We start from the raw sequence: 22867 nt of genomic DNA, 5'->3' as shown, positions 1-22867 counted from the left end.
TAAATTTTATGTATCCTTTTTCTCGAGTAAAAAAACTTTCTTTCTTTCAAGACGTTTAAATAGATCACACTCCGTGAAGTTATCCGCCACCGCCATCTTAAAGGCCACCATCGGTTTCAATAGACATTTCATTCCCCTCACCCTTTGTGCTTCAACCCAGCAGGGTTACGCTTTGTCCAGGTATTTCTTACGTCCATGGTAATATATGTACCTCAAAGTAATGTACTTACATGTTGAAATATTGATTGTAAAAAAAATCACTGCGCGGTCGCTAATCAAAAGTATATTTTCGAGAAAGATATTAACTTCCTGCGTGTCGAATGGCAAATTTATATAACGTAAAATATTTGTTGTATATTATTCATACGTGTCGACAGCTGGCAGAGATAGTAAAGAAATGTAAACGTTGATCGCGTTTTTCGAAAATAAGCACATTTTTTGTTTCAATAGAAAGATAAGTACATTCAACTGCATAATCAGCCAGTCGCGTCACCTTCCGATAAAAGGCTATCGCGCTCTTTAAGCTACGGGTCTCGATGTATCTCCTCAGAACGTATTATTCTTCCTACATTTAAGTCGCAACGCGAATGAAGGAATGTATTCTGTGCCTACATATACAATGACATTTTATCGAACTTTGTCTCCTTCCTAAAACACTAACACTGCAATGCTTTCGCATCGCCAACGAGTAGTTTCATTGTACTTACATTAATTTACATCACAGAAGACACGCGTATAAAAACAAAGAAAAGTGGAAGATCTTATCTGACCGAACTTTGGTAACATCTGCAGCGTGTGCACACGCGTACATGAGCACAAAGAGAGCGGTCATTTGTCATGTTCTTCGTGAATAACTTACACTTGAAAGATTCAGTTTCCCAGTGGGGGATCTTTCAAGAAACACCGCGGTACTCATCGCAGCATCCGCATACTGTAACAGATCTCTGCCCCCTCTCGTCTCGTATTTCACGAGGCATCTTTTTGCGCGTTCAATCTAAAATAATCCGGCAACAGGAAAGATCTAGGAGACCGGTTCAAACGATATGCGTTGCGTCGGCCCGTAGGAGATTGACACCGTTGTTGCCCTCCACATCCGTGGACTCGATCTGCTCCTTGAGTAACTCGAGCTCTCGTATTCCGGATACTGTGACTTCGTACTTATGCGCGACCAAGCTCCGATAAAAGTGTATCGCGAACGCGACGAAGATTATCAGTACCGGTATCAGCAGTACGCAGGCTGACCAGGCGGCCACATCCGAAAAGTCGTAGAACTTCACCCAGCAGAGTATCGCGATCTCCAGTAGAAACAGCAGGAGTCCAAGCAACGTGGAAAAGGCCCACGCAATCTCGATATACCAGTGTAAACGTTCGTGCGGCGACTCGTGCACGAGGCTTATACTGTGCAGATTGCAGACGGCCTCGATGTTCGGTAATATGCACGTGGATATCATCAGCGCCAGCATATGAACAGCTACTAAGAGAGTCGTGCACACGGCGAAGGCGATCAGCATTCCCTTGGGAACTTCTGTGTCCTTAGTCAACTGTACCTCCACCATGGCAACCTGCGTAGACAATGATCGATCATGGCTTTATCCCGGTTATCGTATATTATCGAGAATATATTAAAGATTCCAAGATTTTCTGCGACATCAAATTTGCGATCAAGAAAAAATAAAACTGAAAAAAAATATATATATATATATATATAATTTAAATTTTTGACAATCTAAATATTTGAATTTAAGCTCACATATTCCGAGGATATAAAGCATCTCTTCAACTCGCAAGAATTTTTTTCATTTCCGTTCAATTAATTCATGATGAATTCTATTAACATTCAAAATTGCGTTTCATCGTGTCTTGATTAATTGTTGAAAAATACGCGTATCTATTTATGAATAACCTTGAGACTATAAAAGAGTCGCAATAAAAAATTTATCGCTGAATTATCGCTTCCGTAGAAGGATTCATCTCGCGATGTTTTCTTACCATAGCGAAACCGGAAAGCAGGGCCGATGTTTTACTCGACGCCTTGAGTTTTGCGCGGCTTAGCTGTAGTTTTCTCCAAGACAGGTAACCCGGCGTGTGAAGGCCATCCCCTGCTTGCGACATCGTCGACTGGCGAACAGAACGAACGTAGGAATGGCAAATTAGTTCAAACTGGGGCAAAGAAACGCGATCGTAAAATAAAAGGAGGAACGCGCGACCGTGTTCTCGTCACACACCGGACTAAAGCGTCTGCGATATTAATTTTGCAATCGGGCGTAATTCGCCGATGAAAGCTTAAGCCAGAGTAAGAGAGAGAGAGAGAGGGACACATACCGAAGATCGATGGCAACGTCGGTGCTAATGGGAGCACTTGCCAAAAGTCCCGCGTAGGACAAAAAACCAATGGATGCTGAACGAAACAAATAATAACGAAAATTAATGAAACCATAGAAAAAAAAATACGGTTGGATGAGATAAAAGATCGACTACATACATCTTGCGGGAAGTCTGGCAAACATGAAAAGAGACAGACACATATACAGGCGCGAGCGTCTTTCAAAAAGCTGATGCATGCATTAATGAGGGAGACACGTGATTTACGCAATGTTTCATTTGCCGGAAGTATGTTGCTTAATTCGATTCGTAAATGGCGATCTTGAAATTTCCGATTGTCAGTGCGAATGAAAGATTGCAAATATAAGTTAAATTAAAAAAATATATATGTGTAAAATGCTAAATGTAAGAAATACGCAGAACAAAAAAATAGCTCGAACAGCATATTTCCATTACGAAGCGTAAAATATTCGCTTTTGTGTAGAAAAACTGATCTCGCAATCGACGAAATGCGATATACGCGTTCTCGAATATTTCCAATACTCGGCGATTCGCGTGACAATCTATTATACATCCAAGCACGATGATTGAAATTAATTATGAATGTAAATACATTAAATGATAAGATAATATCGGCATCTTCTCTCGCTGTAAATAGTCCAGCTTACGTCTTAATATGTGAAAATGGTGACTAGTAAATGAGATGAAGACACATTTGTCATACGATACCGATACCAGACTTTCGTTTGTTTAGTTAAAAAGAAATACGATTGACTTAATGTCAGTCTGTCTGTTATTTCGGCAACTTGATATACAAACAGTACTTTTAAGCATATCCTCGAGTAGTATCGCATCAAAGTATAAATTCCTCGGATTATCCTTTTGTCAAGTCTTTTGTGAACAATGAGCAGATGGTTACGCACATGATCAGCGAACAAACATACAGTATAGCAATAAATAGAAAGAGGAAGTATGTATGTATGTATGATAAGAGGAAAACAATCGTATCTTACGTCATATTTGTAGATAATCATACCGCTAATTGCCGTAATTTCCCAATGACTTAATGCAAATCTAAAAAAACATGCGACATTTTTTCATCGAAACAGGAACAGTTAATTGATTAACTAACTGAGTAACTATAAAATTAACAATTCGTAAATCGTAGCAAGCATATATCACAAACACAAATACATTTGTATGGAAAATATCTAAATTAGTCAAATACGTATATCAGTGTGTGCGTACATGATATTTAAGATATTTCACACACATTTATTTGATAAAAGTACTTTGTTTTAAATTACAAGAGTACAAGGATAATTCGCGACATGCAAATGAAAAAAAAAAAGTACGAGGGTATGATACTACGATGTTATCGTTATGAACGACATCCGGATAATTATCAGTACGTAACATCCAGAATGAAGCATTGAAAAACATGCGCGATTAATCGTGCGCTCAAAGCCAAATGTAACGACAGTATTCGAGTCGACAGATATAACTAAAGAATTTCAAAAAGATACGCGTCATCGAGACATTGAACGGAATTAAGCGCAATGAGGTTGATATGATATGGATGCATCGATGCTCAATTGATTAGTTGAATGATCAATGCGCTTACGTTGCTTTAAAGCAGCGGTTAAAGGCGCTATTATGGATTCGAAGAAAACGAAGTTATTATTCGTTAAAAATAATTCTATAAGTGTGTTTACGGAAATCTAGTCTAACATATAGTGTTATGATCATACTACTATCTTTTTCCAAACACTAGATAAAATTTTTTTAAATTGTATATAAAATAGAAATTGTGAAGTCGATTTTAATTTAATCTGTTTTTGCAGCAATAATTTTTGATATAAGTTTATAAATAATATGACACATTATTTTACATCTGCAATGAGAGATGATGCACAAAAAGTATTTGTATAAGCGGTTTGTAAAAATTTGCGTAAAAAAAAAAAAGGTAATTAGTTTACTGATTGATTCAGAAAAATAACATACGTCGATACAAAATAAAAATGTATATCTGAAATATGAAACTTAAATATGTTAATATCGATCTTGGGATCGAGAAGATGTATACCTTAAATATTCAAATCAGGTCTCCTGAATATCCACGGTAATAAAAGAATCACAGTCAATTGTCTCAAACCGACGACGACGACGAGTATGTACGTACTGAGAACGAGAATAGTAATAACACGAGGACGGAAAATGACACGGGATAAGAACACGTGCGGCAGAGAACGCAGAATATAGGGAGAGAATAAGACGCTTACGTCACGAGCCGCGCGCGTCGCGCGGAGAGGATGAGGAGAAAAGGATCCGCGATAAGGATCAGACGGGGAATAAATAGATGTGTACCGACCTGACAGTGGTGGTCGTGGAACGGCTTGTGAAAGCAGTGGCCGTCAGGGTTGCGCAGGTGTGCGTGCGCCACGTGTACGTGGATCGGCAGGCGCGAAGTGGGAAGCACCTCTCCGCCGCTCTGCGCGGCAAACACTGTATTGCGCCCGGTGCTGGTTGACCATACGGACATTAGGCTTGATCCTCGCGCGTTTCTGTCCGGAGCTGTAACAAAACGACGAATTAAATGTACAATGGCCTTCTTCTGGTCACGCGCTCGTCTACGTAAACGAGAAAAACAGCCGTTCAACAAACGTCAAAAAATGAGATATTAAAGAGAAGCGCAGTGTAAAATACGAGAAACGACACGTGCGCACATAACGTAGATATTAAGAGCTGATATTATCATCATCTTGTCTTTATATTTTATTTTATATAATATAATATTATAATATAATATATAATAAAATAAAATATAATTATAATATAATATATAATATGATATATTTTATTTTATATATAATATACAGGGTGTCTCGGAACTGGTGGTACAAGCAGGAAGGAGGTGATTCTATATGAAAAAATAAGTCGAAAATGTAGAATATTCTTTTATACGAGACTTTGTTTTTGAGAAAAACGACTTTAAATATTCGTCAGATATACGGTTGGTCTCGATCGAGCTCACTACACGTTACCTTTGCGCACATTTGTGTTTACAAACAATGTTGATATCAAAAGATACTTCGGGAATATATAATAAGTCAAGACGTGTTTACTTTGTGTTTTTAAAAGTTCGAAAGCTAAACTTATTTTTTGTTTCAATTGTTCGACACTTGTAACATCATCACGATACACACAAATATTTAAAATCGTTTTTCTTAAAAACAAAGCCTCGTATAAAAAAATGTTATTCTATATTTTCGACTTATTTTTCATATAGAATCACCTCCTTCCTATTCTGAATCCTAATAAATTTAATATTTCAATCAAGAATATTAAATTATATAATTGAAAGAAATACATTAAATTTTTCTGATCTAATAAATTTTCTTACATTAAATTAACCATATCTGACTTTTCTTCGATAAAATTTTATAATATTCTTCAAAAGAAAATATTTACTTTTTTTGAGTACATGATAATGAGTTTTTCTAAAATTTGTGACAAGTCTATTTTAAGACTATTATTAAGAAAATATTCTTTGTTAAAGATAACTGTTACTTAAAAAAAGTAAAGTAAACTGAGTAATCATTTTACTTAGCAATAGAATAATATTTTCCTGTGCGTATATTTTATTTTTGAAATTGTTTCAGACACACTAGATTAGTGGCTGGTAAGAGAAAGATAGAGAGCTATGTAAAATTTATATTAATCATTAATGAAAAAATATCGTGTAAATTATACTTTAGCTTTATTCATCTTTCAATTTACATTTTGTATTTAATATCTTCCGGTAAATTTATTAATATATATATTATTTATATATTAATTTAATATTTTATATATTGGATAATCTCTCTCTTTTATATTGTATTAATGTATATTATTCTTTATTTATTAAAACTTTTATGTTTTAATATTATTCGATTTTAGCTATGTAATAGAAAGTAATGCATACAGAGATCCTCTGAAAGAGAAATTCAAGAAAATTTCTCTTTATTTTAGATCGCATCAATCTTGATTGTTCTCATCTTCACTTCAACGAATCTCATGATGGCATTTAATAATGTAGGACAGTATAATAGGCGCTAAAGAAAGTGACATATAAAATTGTCGCTGACACGTCAGCGCTCCAATATGCAAACGTGATATTTCAATACTCTACAAAATTCGATTTCAAAATATCAATGTAAAACGATGCATAATAAATTATACTATTATTTATTAGTCGAAATGCATAAATAAAATGTCTTGTATTTTATGACGCGCCAAAAAAAATACAGCTAAAAAAGCGGATCTATCCTTAACTCATTTTATTTTTCCCCAGTTTGTGATTAATTTCGCCCGGTCTCGGGTTCGACGAGAACAATAAACAACGGAGATTCACTGACGCGATGTCGCGAAACGTGACACGCTGTTCGATTCGCTTTAACAAGCACGCTAATTGAACCACTCATGCGAGACGTACACATTGTCGGCCGAGAAGGATTTCATCTGTCAGTAGCCGGAGCGATCGAAAATCCGCACCGTGCGATGTAATAGAGGCCGGCGAACGGATGTAGAGTTCCTCAAGTGAGTTAGAGAACATTGAGATAATGATCTTTTTATTAACGATACCATCAGTTCTGAGATACCCTATATATCATATTATAAAAATTATATTATTTTATTTGCTTTTTATATTTTTTTATTTTATCTCATTTTTCTTAAGATATATAAAAGCACCCACACATTTAATATGTCTCATCTTATTTGATATATAGAAATATAAAAAAAATTATATAAGAAAAACAGATTTGATGTTTGAACCAATATTTTACGTCCATTCCTGTCGTCTTGTGAGTCAACATCTAAACATTATTGTAGTTTAGAAATACATAGATTTTATTGCGTCTTGAGGATTACAGTTTTAAACGCTGATTCATTTAAAACGGGTTTAGCAAATATTCTCTCGCATTATTCGCATTGCTGATGATAATCGCATAATCACCCTACTTTTCTCCGCGCGCCACAATGATGTAACGTTTAAATCTCTTTACAAACACACTTAGGGAGAATAATTGTCTCCATCTTTTCCGACCATATTTCAAGTCTAATTATTTTTCATTTTTTAACTCCCTACATTTATTAATCTTAGTAATAAAAAAGAGTAAAAATAGAGAGAAGAGGAGAGCGATAAAAATACAAAATAATTATAAAATATAAAATAATTAACGTCACAAAAATGTACGCACATAATAAATTTATCTTTTTTTTTTTGTCTTTTTTCCTTTCCTGCTTCTGTCACAATTTCATTCTCTCCTCCCTTTTTTTTTTAAGGATGTTTTGGCCGTACAATAGTAGCAAAAAACTGTCAAAATTAACAAAAAAAAAAGATATTTCTTACGTTTATACTGTTTGAAAAATCAAATGAATAAATTCAGATCATAAAAAAAATTAAAGCATCCCAAAATAATATGGTTTTTGATGTCTTCGTAAAAAAAAATAGTTGTAATTAATATTTTTCCTAATTTATGACAAAAACTTATATATTAATTTAATATTTTATATATTGGATAATCTCTCTCTTTTATATTGTATTAATGTATATTATTCTTTATTTATTAAAACTTTTATGTTTTAATATTATTCGATTTTAGCTATGTAATAGAAAGTAATGCATACAGAGATCCTCTGAAAGAGAAATTCAAGAAAATTTCTCTTTATTTTAGATCGCATCAATCTTGATTGTTCTCATCTTCACTTCAACGAATCTCATGATGGCATTTAATAATGTAGGACAGTATAATAGGCGCTAAAGAAAGTGACATATAAAATTGTCGCTGACACGTCAGCGCTCCAATATGCAAACGTGATATTTCAATACTCTACAAAATTCGATTTCAAAATATCAATGTAAAACGATGCATAATAAATTATACTATTATTTATTAGTCGAAATGCATAAATAAAATGTCTTGTATTTTATGACGCGCCAAAAAAAATACAGCTAAAAAAGCGGATCTATCCTTAACTCATTTTATTTTTCCCCAGTTTGTGATTAATTTCGCCCGGTCTCGGGTTCGACGAGAACAATAAACAACGGAGATTCACTGACGCGATGTCGCGAAACGTGACACGCTGTTCGATTCGCTTTAACAAGCACGCTAATTGAACCACTCATGCGAGACGTACACATTGTTGGCCGAGAAGGATTTCATCTGTCAGTAGCCGGAGCGATCGAAAATCCGCACCGTGCGATGTAATAGAGGCCGGCGAACGGATGTAGAGTTCCTCAAGTGAGTTAGAGAACATTGAGATAATGATCTTTTTATTAACGAATCGATCCATCATATATAATAGCAGTTGTTTTCGAAAATCTACTCGTCGTAGTAGAATCGTGTTTGAGAGAAAGAAATCTTTGTCCAAATTGATCGATCGAACTTTTTTTATTTCAACGAGATTTTCAAATTCGAGGAAGGAGCACCAAAAAAAGCGGCATACAAAATGACATAATAAATCAGATATATATACCTATATGCATATATAAATATATGTGCCTGTTGTCTTAACTCTTACTTAGAAACTCTTACTGACTTGAGGATGGCATGCCATGTGCGCGTCTCCATAAATTTATGTGTTCGCTGTCACGTCGAATATATTTTCTTGTAACGCGTGCAAGGTCATAAATGTGATGCATGCTTGCGGGAAGCGGTCTAAAGCCTCGTATAAAAAAATGTTATTCTATATTTTCGACTTATTTTTTTATATAGGATCACCTCCTTCCCGCTTGTACCATCAGTTCTGAGATACCCTATATATCATATTATAAAAATTATATTATTTTATTTGCTTTTTATATTTTTTTATTTTATCTCATTTTTCTTAAGATATATAAAAGCACCCACACATTTAATATGTCTCATCTTATTTGATATATAGAAATATAAAAAAAATTATATAAGAAAAACAGATTTGATGTTTGAACCAATATTTTACGTCCATTCCTGTCGTCTTGTGAGTCAACATCTAAACATTATTGTAGTTTAGAAATACATAGATTTTATTGCGTCTTGAGGATTACAGTTTTAAACGCTGATTCATTTAAAACGGGTTTAGCAAATATTCTCTCGCATTATTCGCATTGCTGATGATAATCGCATAATCACCCTACTTTTCTCCGCGCGCCACAATGATGTAACGTTTAAATCTCTTTACAAACACACTTAGGGAGAATAATTGTCTCCATCTTTTCCGACCATATTTCAAGTCTAATTATTTTTCATTTTTTAACTCCCTACATTTATTAATCTTAGTAATAAAAAAGAGTAAAAATAGAGAGAAGAGGAGAGCGATAAAAATACAAAATAATTATAAAATATAAAATAATTAACGTCACAAAAATGTACGCACATAATAAATTTATCTTTTTTTTTTTGTCTTTTTTCCTTTCCTGCTTCTGTCACAATTTCATTCTCTCCTCCCTTTTTTTTTTAAGGATGTTTTGGCCGTACAATAGTAGCAAAAAACTGTCAAAATTAACAAAAAAAAAAGATATTTCTTACGTTTATACTGTTTGAAAAATCAAATGAATAAATTCAGATCATAAAAAAAATTAAAGCATCCCAAAATAATATGGTTTTTGATGTCTTCGGAGATAATGATCTTTTTATTAACGAATCGATCCATCATATATAATAGCAGTTGTTTTCGAAAATCTACTCATCGTAGTAGAATCGTGTTTGAGAGAAAGAAATCTTTGTCCAGATTGATCGATCAAACTTTTTTTATTTCAACGAGATTTTCAAATTCGAGAAAGAAGCACCAAAAAAAGCGGCATACAAAATGACATAATAAATCAGATATATATACCTATATGCATATATAAATATATGTGCCTGTTGTCTTAACTCTTACTTAGAAACTTACTGACTTGAGGATGGCATGCCAAGTGCGCGTCTCCATAAATTTATGTGTTCGCTGTCACGTCGAGTATATTTTCTTGTAACGCGTGCAAGGTCATAAATGTGATGCAGACCGCTTGCAGGAAGCGGTCTGGGTCAAACCCCGTTGAAAAGGTTTGCTCCAAACGCGCACACACTTATAGTTGAAATATTAAATGTAAACTTTAAATTTAAATAATTTCCAAACCATTAAGAGAATTGTGCTCAGGTTTTGCACAGATATTCAGAAGAAATAATAGAACAGCCTACGAAATTTTCATGCTTTTATCAATGTTTCGACATATGACATATACATCCTTAATATTGCTGGCCATGCCGACACCGGCACTTTGACCCCTATTGTTGATTACGCTACTGATGGTACCGACATACAACAAATCGCAATATACGTAATCCTGGCCGTCTCGACGGCGGCGAGTTGGCCGCAGAAGACAAACATAGATTGCGAGGCGACGGAGTCTCGGTCGTATTCGTGACCAGCGCAAATACCATCCGGGCGCGAAAATGAGTTTTCATTTTCTCATAAAAACTATAAGGCATTGGTCACCGTTCATCGTTGCCAATACCGGTATGTTAATACCGCGCGTGCCAATATCACTAAAAATACGGACCTAAGAACGCCACGTACGATCCCCCGCCGTTGCGGCTCGCGTACGAAATTAAATCGCGATTAATGCAATCGGAGGCGACTGTCTAATGACTACATATATATACGACACAGATCGTTAACTTGCTGCGAACCGCGATTATTCTCCTCGCGTAATCTTCCGCGACACGTCAGGGATTTATCGTATTGCGATCCAAGAAAGTTACCGTACGGAACGAGGTCGTACATTTGCGAGCAGCGATAACAAGAAATGTCACGAGCGAAAGAAAAAAGAAGATAGGAAAATTACCTGTCTCAGAACGCGAAATTGCAAACACCGCAGAGTCATGACGAACGCAATATTCGACCCTCTTCTTCTCAATACGCGTCTCCTTCCGCGACAGCTATCGTATCATTGGTTAGTTCGCACGGATCCGGGGGAACTCTGTCACTCTTCGTTCGCGCGTCGAAAATGCACGCGTGCACGCATAAAGAGACACTCGCAATTAAACGATGTTTACACGGGGGACACCGACCGGTGACTGATGAACATGAACATGAAAAACGAGCGCGCGGCGCGAGCGACGCCAACGAGCGACGCGACACCGAGCGCACCCGAGGTTGGCCGAAAATCGCCGACGCGACGCGACATCGAGCTCACCCGAGGTTGGCCGAAGATGGCCGACGAGCCGCGGCAACCAACCCGACGCGTCAAATGTCAAACGCGCGAATTCGCATATGATCTCTACGACACGTGTGCGTGTGTGTGTCATTATTATCCTTACTAGAGATCAAGCTAAAGTATACACTATCCGATTTCATCTTAAGATTCTTTTCGACCAAAAATAGCGGAATCTGAAATTTCAGTATTGTAACTATATAACAGGGTGTGCCAGGCCAGGTCAATGAAACTTCAGGGTCTTATAGGAAATTGAATTTGGAACAAAAAAATTCGAATAAACGTAGGTCCGGAAAGGCTTCATTAAAAAGTTATAGCTAATAAATTCTTTGTAAGTAATTAGTTATAACCAAAATTTATAAATAATAAATAAGAACATTTTTATGTTTGCATTTGCAATGTTTGCACTACGAATGTAGTATTTATACAAAGACCATCGAAAGGTAGTTTTTTCAAGTTTCTGCTTTTTTGTTTTGAGCTTATTTTCATTTGACCGCCTTATCAAAATTAAATAAAATTGGTGTAATTTAGTTTGTTATTTAATTATCCATCAGATTGATTTCGTTACTTTTTTCTCATGAATGAAGGGTTTTGAAGTTATTTTTAAAAATCATTAAAAACACGATTTTTTGAAGTTTATTAGCTGTAACTTTTTAACGAAGCGTTTCCGGAGAAACTTTTTTGTTCTAAATTCAATTTCCTATAAGACCCTGAGTGATTCAGAGTGCCCAGATTTTAGTTTGAAAAGGTCACTAATTCTTACGATGCAATGTAAAAATGATGAAAAAACGTATAATTATGACCATGTAAAGCTATCCACAAAGAATATCGATACGCGATACAGATAAGGATATACATGTTCCTTCATATCTCTTATTTACAGATAATCAATGTATTCATTTTTTTCATCTTATCACTGCTAGTTTTATGCTTCAACTTTTTTTTTACGAATAGTAATTTGCATGCTAAAAGAGATAAATATTCATATAGAAAAAAAATTATTATTTTTTGACTGGGATCGTCCTCTTATTTTTTTCATATTGCATATTGTTATCAAGTGACGCAGCAGTGTTGTCAATTTTCTATTTCGCAGTTCGTATTTTATCGTGCGTTGCCTTACTTGTAATATATATTGCTCATATGTCAATATTAACGTCAAAAAAGATAACGATGCTTGTTGCGTCATGAGCGCCAATGCTTTTGAGAATACTAAGCAGCATGTTTTCTTTTAGCAGTTTGCTATGCTTTAAATTGTAATAGCAAATATGCATATGGATTATATGTAGCAAACACGTGCATACAAATAACGTATACAACGATTTGCATTTTTAAAGGCATTGGTATATATTTTCTGAAGATAACGAAACAAAAATAGCAAAGATAAAATGATATCGCGTGTAATTATAGCAAAAAAAAGAGGAAATGATTTTTTTATATGAACGGAATATTCATTGACATTATTATGATTACGCAAGTATATTAAGCCTCTCATGTTCACGTAACTTTATTATTTCCGCGGAATATCATATCGTGATACTTGCTCGCTTCTAGGATTTGATCATGCTGCAAATACTGCATTTTAGAGTACTAAAAACAAATAGCGGATGAATCCGTCACTCTTTAGCTTGTTAGGCGAAATAGGTGGATCGAAAATTACGAATAATATCATTTTACGTAAGTAAAATTCACCGAACTTATTTTATACCAGAATATGGAAATGTTGATGTACACGTATGTATGTAAAACATCAATGTTTATATCGTATGTCTGAAAAAATATATATATTGAGACAGAATTTTAAAATATACTGTACATTCGAATAAAATAAATAAACACTAGAATTGCATATCAAAAGATAAGTATTTTTATCTTATACTCTGCATTCATCGGTTAATAATAATACAAATTGTTTAAAAAGAAAATATTACTACGCAAGATGTCGATTACAATTTAACGCACACCTTTATTTATTGATTCTAATACGAGACAAAATACGGAAAAATATGTTATTATTTCTCCATTTTTTTCAAAATGATAAATTTCCGTGATTTCTCGTAATAGTCACAATACGTCGATATTCGACTTCCTATATGCTACATCCTACACATACATGCTAATACGTTACTCAAATATAATCATTTTCTACATAATTTTATTGTCAAGTTACACAGCGTTACGAAAGATGTACAGCTAGAAATATGTACGTCGAATCTTTTTTATTCACCAAGCTTTCTAAGAAGAATATTTCAATTAACATTTCGGTGTGTCAAATATGAGAATAAGTCAAAAATTATCCGCATTCTATTTCTATTATTTATTACAATAGATTACAGTTACAACAAATACATCGTTTTTCCTCATAGTCCTTTTGCTTTTGTAAAAAATCGACGACCTGTTGTTGCTTATACAGTTAAAATACTTCAAAACTTGAAGTTTAAAGTCTTGGATCCTTCACCGTATAACCCTGACCTCGCTCCTTCAGATTACCATCTCTTTGGTTCACTTAAAGAAGCCTTAAAAGATAGTCGATGGTCAGGGTTATACGGTGGACGGTCCAAGACCTCAAATTCCAGATTTTGAAGTGTTTCAATCATCAGGTCATCGATTTTCTACAAATCAACAGGTAAAAGACGCGGTGCATGCATGACTGACAGCGTAACAAACACATTTTTTTTCTGAGGGCATAAATAAACTTGTGGAACGCTGGACCAAATACATTGAAAGCAAGAGAACTATATGGAAAAATAATGTGTCTGTAAATTCTCTGTTGTAGTTGTAATAAATTATAAAAATAAAGTGTGTAAAATAATTTTTTTGATTCACTCTTGTATGATATTAAAAAATTAATTACATTATAATCGAGTGAAATAAAGTAATGAACGAATTTTCATGAAATATACATAATTATCGCGAGGTTTGATTAAGACTTGTAATTTTCTTTTTATTTTGAAATTCTAGATTACCATGATATTAGTACAGCTTCAATATAAGTCTACGTATATTATAAGATATTGACTGCCATACAGATCCAAGCTCATAAAAGATTATTTTGAGATACACTCTATCAACCCTCCTTTCTCATACTTACTTTTAGTTTTACGTATCTTTTTATATTTATAAATTTCATTTATGTAGAGCAATTCTCTAACAAGCAATTGAAGGAACAAAATAACCGATCATACAAATAGCTGTAACACGAATAAAAAAATAAAAAGTTCTATCAAATTTAAATTTTATAATTGAAATACATATATAAACGTATTTTTTTAATTTCAATAAATATAATAAGCAATTTCAGAATTATATAATTTTACATTAAGACAGAAATATTATATATATATATATATATGTGTATATAAAACACATATATATGACATCTATACACATAAAGAAAAAAGAAATAATTTTATGCTGTGAAATTGTGTCAGAGTTGCTATTTTAACTAAATGATTCAGGGTACAATATAACGTATGTGATACGTAGTGCTCTAGTTTATTGTAACATCAAAAGACAATATTTCTAAAATAACCCAAGTATTTAGAGCTTCCTTCTCAATGTATACAGTATAAAATTCATGTTTGCGTATTGCGTCTACATGTTATACATGTATATATTACATTTTTGGGGATATTATTCATCCATTGATTAATAAGACACGTGCATCTGTCGCGCAATAGCTGACACGATAGAATGGAATCCATTGGACCGGCCGCAAAGTGGTCGTCCCATTGCGAGAGAGACCGGCGCCGATATCTCTATTTAGATCTCTCCCCGATGGCAACCATCCAGGACACGGCCCACTTCGCGAGAAGCCGATGTGCGGTAGTCAGGGTCAGGGCATCCCTGGTCAGCTTACTTACAAGTATAGTCGGTCTGATCTATTTAACACCTTAGATATCGAGATACACGTCCTTATGCGGACATGAAATGTCAGCGGATGTAGGGTGTCTCGCCATAAACTTAACACTTTCTTTTAATTCTTAGATTAGAAAGGTATCGCGAAAAATGAAGTTCAATTTTAATAGCTTAAACTGAAGTCTATTATGAGCACAATAATATTTTTTTTTTATTAGAAATCTATATGTTGATATGTCGCTATAATATAAATTATTGCGATCTCAATGAAGTTTAAATGTAACAAAATTTGGAAAAATGGAAAATAAAAAAAAAAATAAATAAATAAAAGAAAATTAAGATATTGAAAAAATTAAAATAAAGAAAAAAAATAAAAGTAAAGAGAAAAAATTAAGAAAAATAAAGAAAAAATAATTAAAATAAAGAAAAAATTTAAAAAAATAAATAAAGGAAAGAAAGAGAGAAATCTAGTTTGTGCAATATTGTAATACAATACGATAAGTAATATATAAAAAACAAATGTCGCGATCAAAATTCCAAAGTCATGACAATAATTCGTGGCGATACAGATACGTACTTCTATTAGGCGTAAAATTGCGTTTATAAATTTTGATGTTTTCCTGCTCCCATTTTCGCCAGCATCGATAAATCGCGGATATTCTTCGTCCAATTTGTTCCGCAATTTGACGAAAGGACCATCCTGCTTCACAAAGGCCTATTATACGACCTTGCTCAAACTCTGTTAATTGATCATATGATACACGATTATGTCTATTAGCCATAACGAACACTTTGTAAAGTAACACCACGTAATAGCTTAAGCAATTATTTCTGCAACGATGCAAGCCGATATGTTATTGACATAATATTGATGTGTAATCTTCACTGTACTGTGTATCACCACAGACTACTTTCATAATCTTAAAGTTTTAATCACAACATTATCTGTATGTGTGTGCCCTCTCGCGGCTGATATAACTATCCCCACATTAGTGTCTCGTAAAAGATCACATTACGAAATGTGTAAAAAATTCATTAATGTTCATATCGCTATTAATTCATAAATCAGAGTTATTGAAATATTTACGTTGAAAAGTTTAGTAGGTAACATTGATAATTAGCCACAAATTTTAAAATCGCGTGCAAAAGATGGCCACTGATATGTGATTTTTTGAGGGACTTTTTATGTAAATCAATAAAACTCATATGATTCGTAAATAAATTCTATTGCATCAAACCTCTGTATGACTTTCGAAAAGCATTATAATTTATAGTAATACAGAAATCTATTCAAATATTTCTAATAACAAAATAAATAAAATCTCTTCGTTTTCCATATTACGTTATTATTATGTTCACAATAAAATTCAATTCGAACTGTCAAATTTGAATTTTATCATGATCTACCTTTTTTAAGAAAAATTTAAGAAATAAAAGAAAGATTATTTGTGGAACGTGCTATACCTTTCTTCGAATCAAAATTATGTTTACTAAATTATCTTATGTATATCTGTAATAGAGTAAAATCGTATTATGTGCATTATTATTCAAAATAGATCCACTATAGATGAGATAGTCTCGACCAGTGTCGTTGTATTTTCACGAGACGATTTATGGTTACGATCGATTATAAATAAATTTCACAGATCAACACTTGAGTGATGTTTGCTATGAAAACTCATCAAAGACCGAATAAATAAATCGCATTATCGTGGAGCTCTTTCAGTACAAAATAATTGGATTTTCAGCGAAAAAGTTTTTTAATCATATTGATTGCGAATGATTTATATGTCACGATAATCAAGGTTTCCGAGACATAGTTCGTATTAGTGGAATATTATTGCTGTGATGTGTTACGGAGAATTGCTAAAAAAACGTTTAAACCGCGGGCTACGTTTCTTTTGTAGAAAATGCAATAACATATAAGATATATATATATCTGCAAATTACTCTTGAATCATACCATATAATATGCCTTCATTAAAAAAGATTCAGATATATATTCCTTTAATTTGCGCGTTACAGTATTAATACGTTGCAATGTTGATTCAATTTTTTCGTTCTTTTTTGAATGAATGATATGTAATTTTGAATTAATTTAAATATTCAAGGCTCATCATACTTTTAATCTCGTACAGAAATATAACGGAAATATACTATTAATATCTCGAATTTTGAAACCGGAGAGATAAATAATAAGATCAGAAAGGCCGCAATAAATATAACCCCAGATCATAATAAATATAAAACCAGGCCTTAATTAAAGCCATAAGATCTATGCCTTCCTTTACGTGCACGCGATTTATTCAACATCTGGAGAAAGACCTCGAGAATGTCAAAACTTTTCGGAAACTTGTCTTATCAGGTGCGTCGTAACGCGGCCAGACAGAATCGCATATTGTTACGTTAGCAACCTATTATTTGAGATATCCTGTTATTGCACGGACTTATGAGAAATTATACAAGCTGTTTTGAGACCGCAAAATCTGTCTTTCGTGCACTTCTGTGAATCAAGCTACGGTCTGTTTTGATTTTATCCTGCTTGATACCAAAAAAAATCTGGCGGAGATTTGCTTAACGAAATTCGTTCGAACGCGGAGAATAACAAATAACAATTCTGATTCGCAAGCTCTTTTCAAAAATAATGTTATTACTATGATAAATTTATCTGCGACAAAACAAACGTTGTTATTGCATCGCTATCTTAAAAAATCACATGTGGTATATTCGATAACTTGATACACGTATATCTTACTCTGCGCGTCTGAAACAATGAAAGTTAAAATCGAAAAATAATGTAAGATAATAAACATTCGTAATTCATCTAGCCCTTTTTTTATTTAACCCTAAAATAACCCTTTAACACGTATTTTAAATATTATGTATATTACATGCAAATAATCATAAGAAAAAAATATAAATTGAGTTTATCATTATTAATAGTTAATGAACCTAACAAAATAGTGAGTAAATAAAATCATATAACGCAAATGAAACCACGATTAAGAAAAATAAATAATGAATAAAAAATGATATATATAGTTGGAGTTTTTTATTATATCCATTGTATTCTAGTATCAATTGATCGATCGTTTTTTAAATAAATTTTTAAAGAACTTACAAAAACCGGCGTCAATACGGCGACGAGTTTCCATGTTCATAAGAACAGCCACGGAGAACGGTGACAGATGGTAACACTAATAACGAGTTAAACAGGATATAAAACGAACTTTGCAAACATCAGTTATTCCTCTATGCCAATAAATAGGTATCGGAAATAAAACTAACAACGACAAGATTTAAAACCGATTTCGATGAATTTTATAGATACGGAAAAATCTCTCTTTTTATATGCCACTCTCGTATCGCGGGTTTCTATCACCGCGAGTAAACATAGAGTATTCGAGGAAGAGGCACCGGCATGAATTCTACAATTAGCGTTGACGACGCGCTAACGGAGCACTCCCGTTAGTTGACTCGTGAGGGGAAGAGAACCGCTATAGAGAACGCGTTCGAGCGGAAGAGAACGCGACACGATCCGCGACGATACACAAACGTCGACTGGCTCGCCGCTTTCAAAAGCGCAGGAAAATACCATGCGGTTTGCGCGCTGAAATCTCGCGTGCACTCTTATCGTGTGTCACGCATATGACAACGAATCACTGTCACGGTGATTACCGCGAATCGCGATAACGGCGAGCGATAATGGATATATTTAATCACTTTATACTTTATACTTAATCACGCGAGCTCTATCTTTAGTTACGAGTTACGTTGTGATATGTATCTTGACATATCACACAAGAACGAATATGTATATGTATATGTATATGTCACACATGTCATATATACAGACGATGCAAAAGTGTAGATTAATTATAGGTAAATTCCAGATTTTTTTCTTTTTTTTTTTTGTTAATGTATATGATAAAATTTAAAAACATTTCAAATTCAAGGCTATGCTTTGTGTACTTTTATTACTTCGACTGTACGATAAAACAAGAGATTAAAATTTAAGAGAATAAAATTTAAAGAGATGTTTGCTATTAGGTGTACAACTTTGCTTCCGCCGTTTTTTTTCCGAATCACTACTTACCGCTAAAGCCATCTATAGGAAAACGGCGGAAGCAAAGTTGTACACCTAATATATATATTTTTGTGACTAAATTTTGCATAGAAATTTAAAAATCTTAGTTGAGTCACTGAGCCATTATTTTTAATTTTCTTTTTTACTAAAGATCTCTTTAAAAATTCATTAAGTATTGTTGATAACTATTGATGAAGTTCGATAAAAAATATTGCAGTCGCTAAAATGTATCTCAATATCTCAGATTAGAACAAACCATATAGTTATTTCTAAGCGTGTCTGTCGTTTAAATATCAAAGTTCAAACTTTACGTCACAACGTCGTGATAATTATATAGAAAAAAACGATCACTTGTCTTGGAAGAAAAGCTGATAGCGCATCAGGATGAAATATTTCTTTCAAGATGCACATACACATTCAAGTACATAATGTGCAATAATAATATACAATAAAAATTATCACATCAAAACTAATATTTAAATCGTAAACATTTCCTCATTAATGATGTCATAAATGTTATAAATCTATAATTATATCTTACAGCGTAAATTATATACAGAGTAAATTAAATATCAAGTGTATTATTATTTTTATTATTACGTATTTTTTTATTATTACGAATAAACAAAAAAATATATTTTTTGCGTGTTCGTTTAAGTCTGTTGAAATCTAAACTAGATCTAAATTGAAATTGAATCGCTTCTAATAATCTTCAATCATTCCGATAAATTAGAATCTATCTTTAGTCACACATATAGTTATATACAGGGTGCGGCATTTATAGTGACGCGGGCATATTTTTTGGAAACGAAGTGAGATATCAAAAAATGTTTCAAACAAAAGTTGCATGGTTTCGAGGGGGCCACATGATAAAAATATGGATTTGACCTTAAGTGGTCTTTTCAAGGTGAGGTCAATGTGGTCGATGTTTTCTTAAATGGAACTCCCCATTTTTTATTACATATTCTTATAGCTTATCCCGAGAGCTTTCCAAAACACTATAATAAAGTATTTTTTCATTAAGTACTTTTTGAGTTATTTTATATTTTAATCTGACATATTTTGATATAAAAAACAAAATATCTCGTAAAATATTTAGTTCTCGATAATCTTACCGTAATACTTTCATGTACAGAATAATGAGACAAATCAATTAGTGTAAAGAAAAAAACAAATAGTTGTTTTAAAAAATACATTGTCGAAACCATGCAACTTTTGTCGGAAACATTTTTTGATATCTCACTTCGTTTCCGAAAAATATGCCCGCGTCACTATAAATGCCGCACCCTGTATACTTGAAAGTCCATTTTCACGCGTTCAATATCGATTGAAATTATATCGGTTTCAATCTCTGCGTCGCAAACTATTTCAACACGCGTGCAAAAATCCGAATGCATCAATATCGCAATCAATCAATCTCAGTTTTAGTTACGATAGCCAAGTTTCAGCGTGTCTGACCCTTTTTTGCTGCTCTCTTTGCGACACATTTCATATCTCATTCCATCCGGTTGGCTTGTACGAGTTGAGTTAATAGACCATTAACAGCACACTCCTACCGAAAGTAATCGCAATTAACTGCCTCGACGATTTTAAGTTATCTTATTTAAAGATTTACGTAACAAGTCTCATGATAGTCGCGCGTTTTCTTTATATAATGTAATTTAAAGTGAAAGGTGATATATCAAAATCAGGGTGAAAAATTCGGTAAACATTTCTCGTTATTCGCTCTAATTCATCGAAAATTTTACGTTGATTTAAAAGTCTTCATTTTGAACCAAAAAAATTAATGAAAGAAATGGAAGATGTGATAACAGAGCATCGTTGTAAAGTGGAAGTTTTTTTTCGAAACAATGCTACCTTATCGCTATTATATTACCGAGGTGATTAACAGCGGACATTAGACGCAATTTTGCCGAGGCATAATTAAACTGAGTAATTATGTCATCTGACAATTATTTATATTGGCTTCTGACATTGTATATAAAATTCCCTTTCGTCTCGACGTTTTTTAAATTTCTGCGATAGCAAATTTTAAATTTTTTGTAAAATTTTATGTCGCAATACGATAAAAATAGAAATACATGATGAGTCACATATATTCGAAATTGTTCGATTCGCGAAATTAAATATGTAAATGTGCAAATGTAAATATGCAAAAAAATATATAAAAGAAAAGATGAGTCTTCGATTCTTTCTCATCATCGATTTTATTCTGTATAAGATTATAAATCTAATGAGAATGTAACCGCTAAAGAATTTTGTTTTCATCTATTTGAAAACAGGAAAAAAGATAAGTTTTTAAATAAATAATATTGCGTTGACAAAAAATTATGTAGTATTACAACTTCAAAATTTTTTTTGTCGTCAACGGCTTTTAAATTTCACAAAGTTGAATAATTCGATAAATAAATCTTCTCTATACAATTTTCACTAAACAGCAGCTTATTTCAAATTTATAAAAAAAATATGTTAATTAAAGCATAGTATGAATTCTCGATATATTCTATATAAACTATAATTAGCATATACGCATATAGTGAATGACTGATTTACCATGTATTCACGCTTTGAAGTCGCATAAACTCCTTAGAACATTTATTACTGTCATATATGATTTTTGATATTATATATGACATATTTATTATACATTATATGATAGCAAACCTATTGTAATTACTTATAAAATATTATATATATTAAATATTCGTAGGACAAGTGGTTTGCAAAGTGCAATTGATATATAATCATGTTAATTCTCAGACAACATTATAAAAAATAGTGACAACTTCTTTTTTCACAAATGTACACACATACAAGTTCTTCCTCATGAAATATTTAATTTAGTGTTGTCAATTACGTTATACCATATAGTATTATACCGGAGAAACATAACATAACCTATACAGAGATACAGCTGATAAAAACTCCACCGGTTTCGTAAACCACTTTGTCACTTGTTAACGAAATCTCGCACTCTCGCAAATGTACGCGCGTCTCCCGGATAAGATACGGGCATACGTGTATTATATATTTAAGGGAAAAATTGAGAAACTTACGCGGAAGTTGCTGGCCGACTCTGCGTCCGTGGTTCACGCGCCCTTAAAGTGTCGACGCTGCTCGCTCGTCCGCGAAGTATATGTCTGCTTCTGGTGCCAATCGAAGACAATCGACCGATTCGCATGCTTGGCTACGTGGTCGTAGGCCAAACGATTCCCCGGACCACTTCGCGAGAACGATCAAAAGCGACTAAACTCGCGAAAAATAGACTACCACTTCGCGAAACCTCGCCGAATCGAAGCCTGCTGATCGACGTGTCGCGTCGCGTTTTTCCTCGACCACCCCGAAACGAGGACTCCCATGCAGATATATACATGTGTATATATATA

The 22867-nt window shown here is 33.4% G+C and overlaps 1 protein-coding gene across 6 annotated transcripts in view; it reads right to left on the bottom strand.

Moving 5' to 3' along the window:
* Nucleotides 1-641: 641 nt before the first annotated feature.
* Nucleotides 642-22867, bottom strand: part of LOC115243309 (calcium release-activated calcium channel protein 1-like) — a 24847-nt gene continuing 2621 nt past the window's right edge. For 2 of the 6 annotated variants that reach the window (XM_029820180.1, XM_029820182.1), the window contains exons 2-4: nt 4694-4896; nt 1990-2118; nt 642-1562 (exon numbers count right to left, since the gene is read on the bottom strand). In XM_029820180.1, coding sequence (XP_029676040.1) covers nt 1035-1562; nt 1990-2118; nt 4694-4896 — 860 coding nt within the window. In that variant the 3' untranslated portion in view covers nt 642-1034. Of the gene's footprint in view, nt 1563-1989; nt 2119-4693; nt 4897-11170; nt 11392-15971; nt 16207-18515; nt 18915-22537; nt 22814-22867 lie in introns of those variants that run through there. The other 4 variants (XM_029820183.1, XM_029820181.1, XM_029820178.1 and 1 more) reach the window with 4 other exon arrangements.

This window comes from Formica exsecta, unplaced genomic scaffold, assembly GCF_003651465.1.
Source record: "Formica exsecta isolate Colony F162 unplaced genomic scaffold, ASM365146v1 scaffold72, whole genome shotgun sequence".
Lineage (NCBI taxonomy): Eukaryota > Metazoa > Arthropoda > Insecta > Hymenoptera > Formicidae > Formica > Formica exsecta.
Note: the sequence above shows the minus strand (reverse complement) of the source record. Positions and strands in the feature narration are given on the sequence as shown.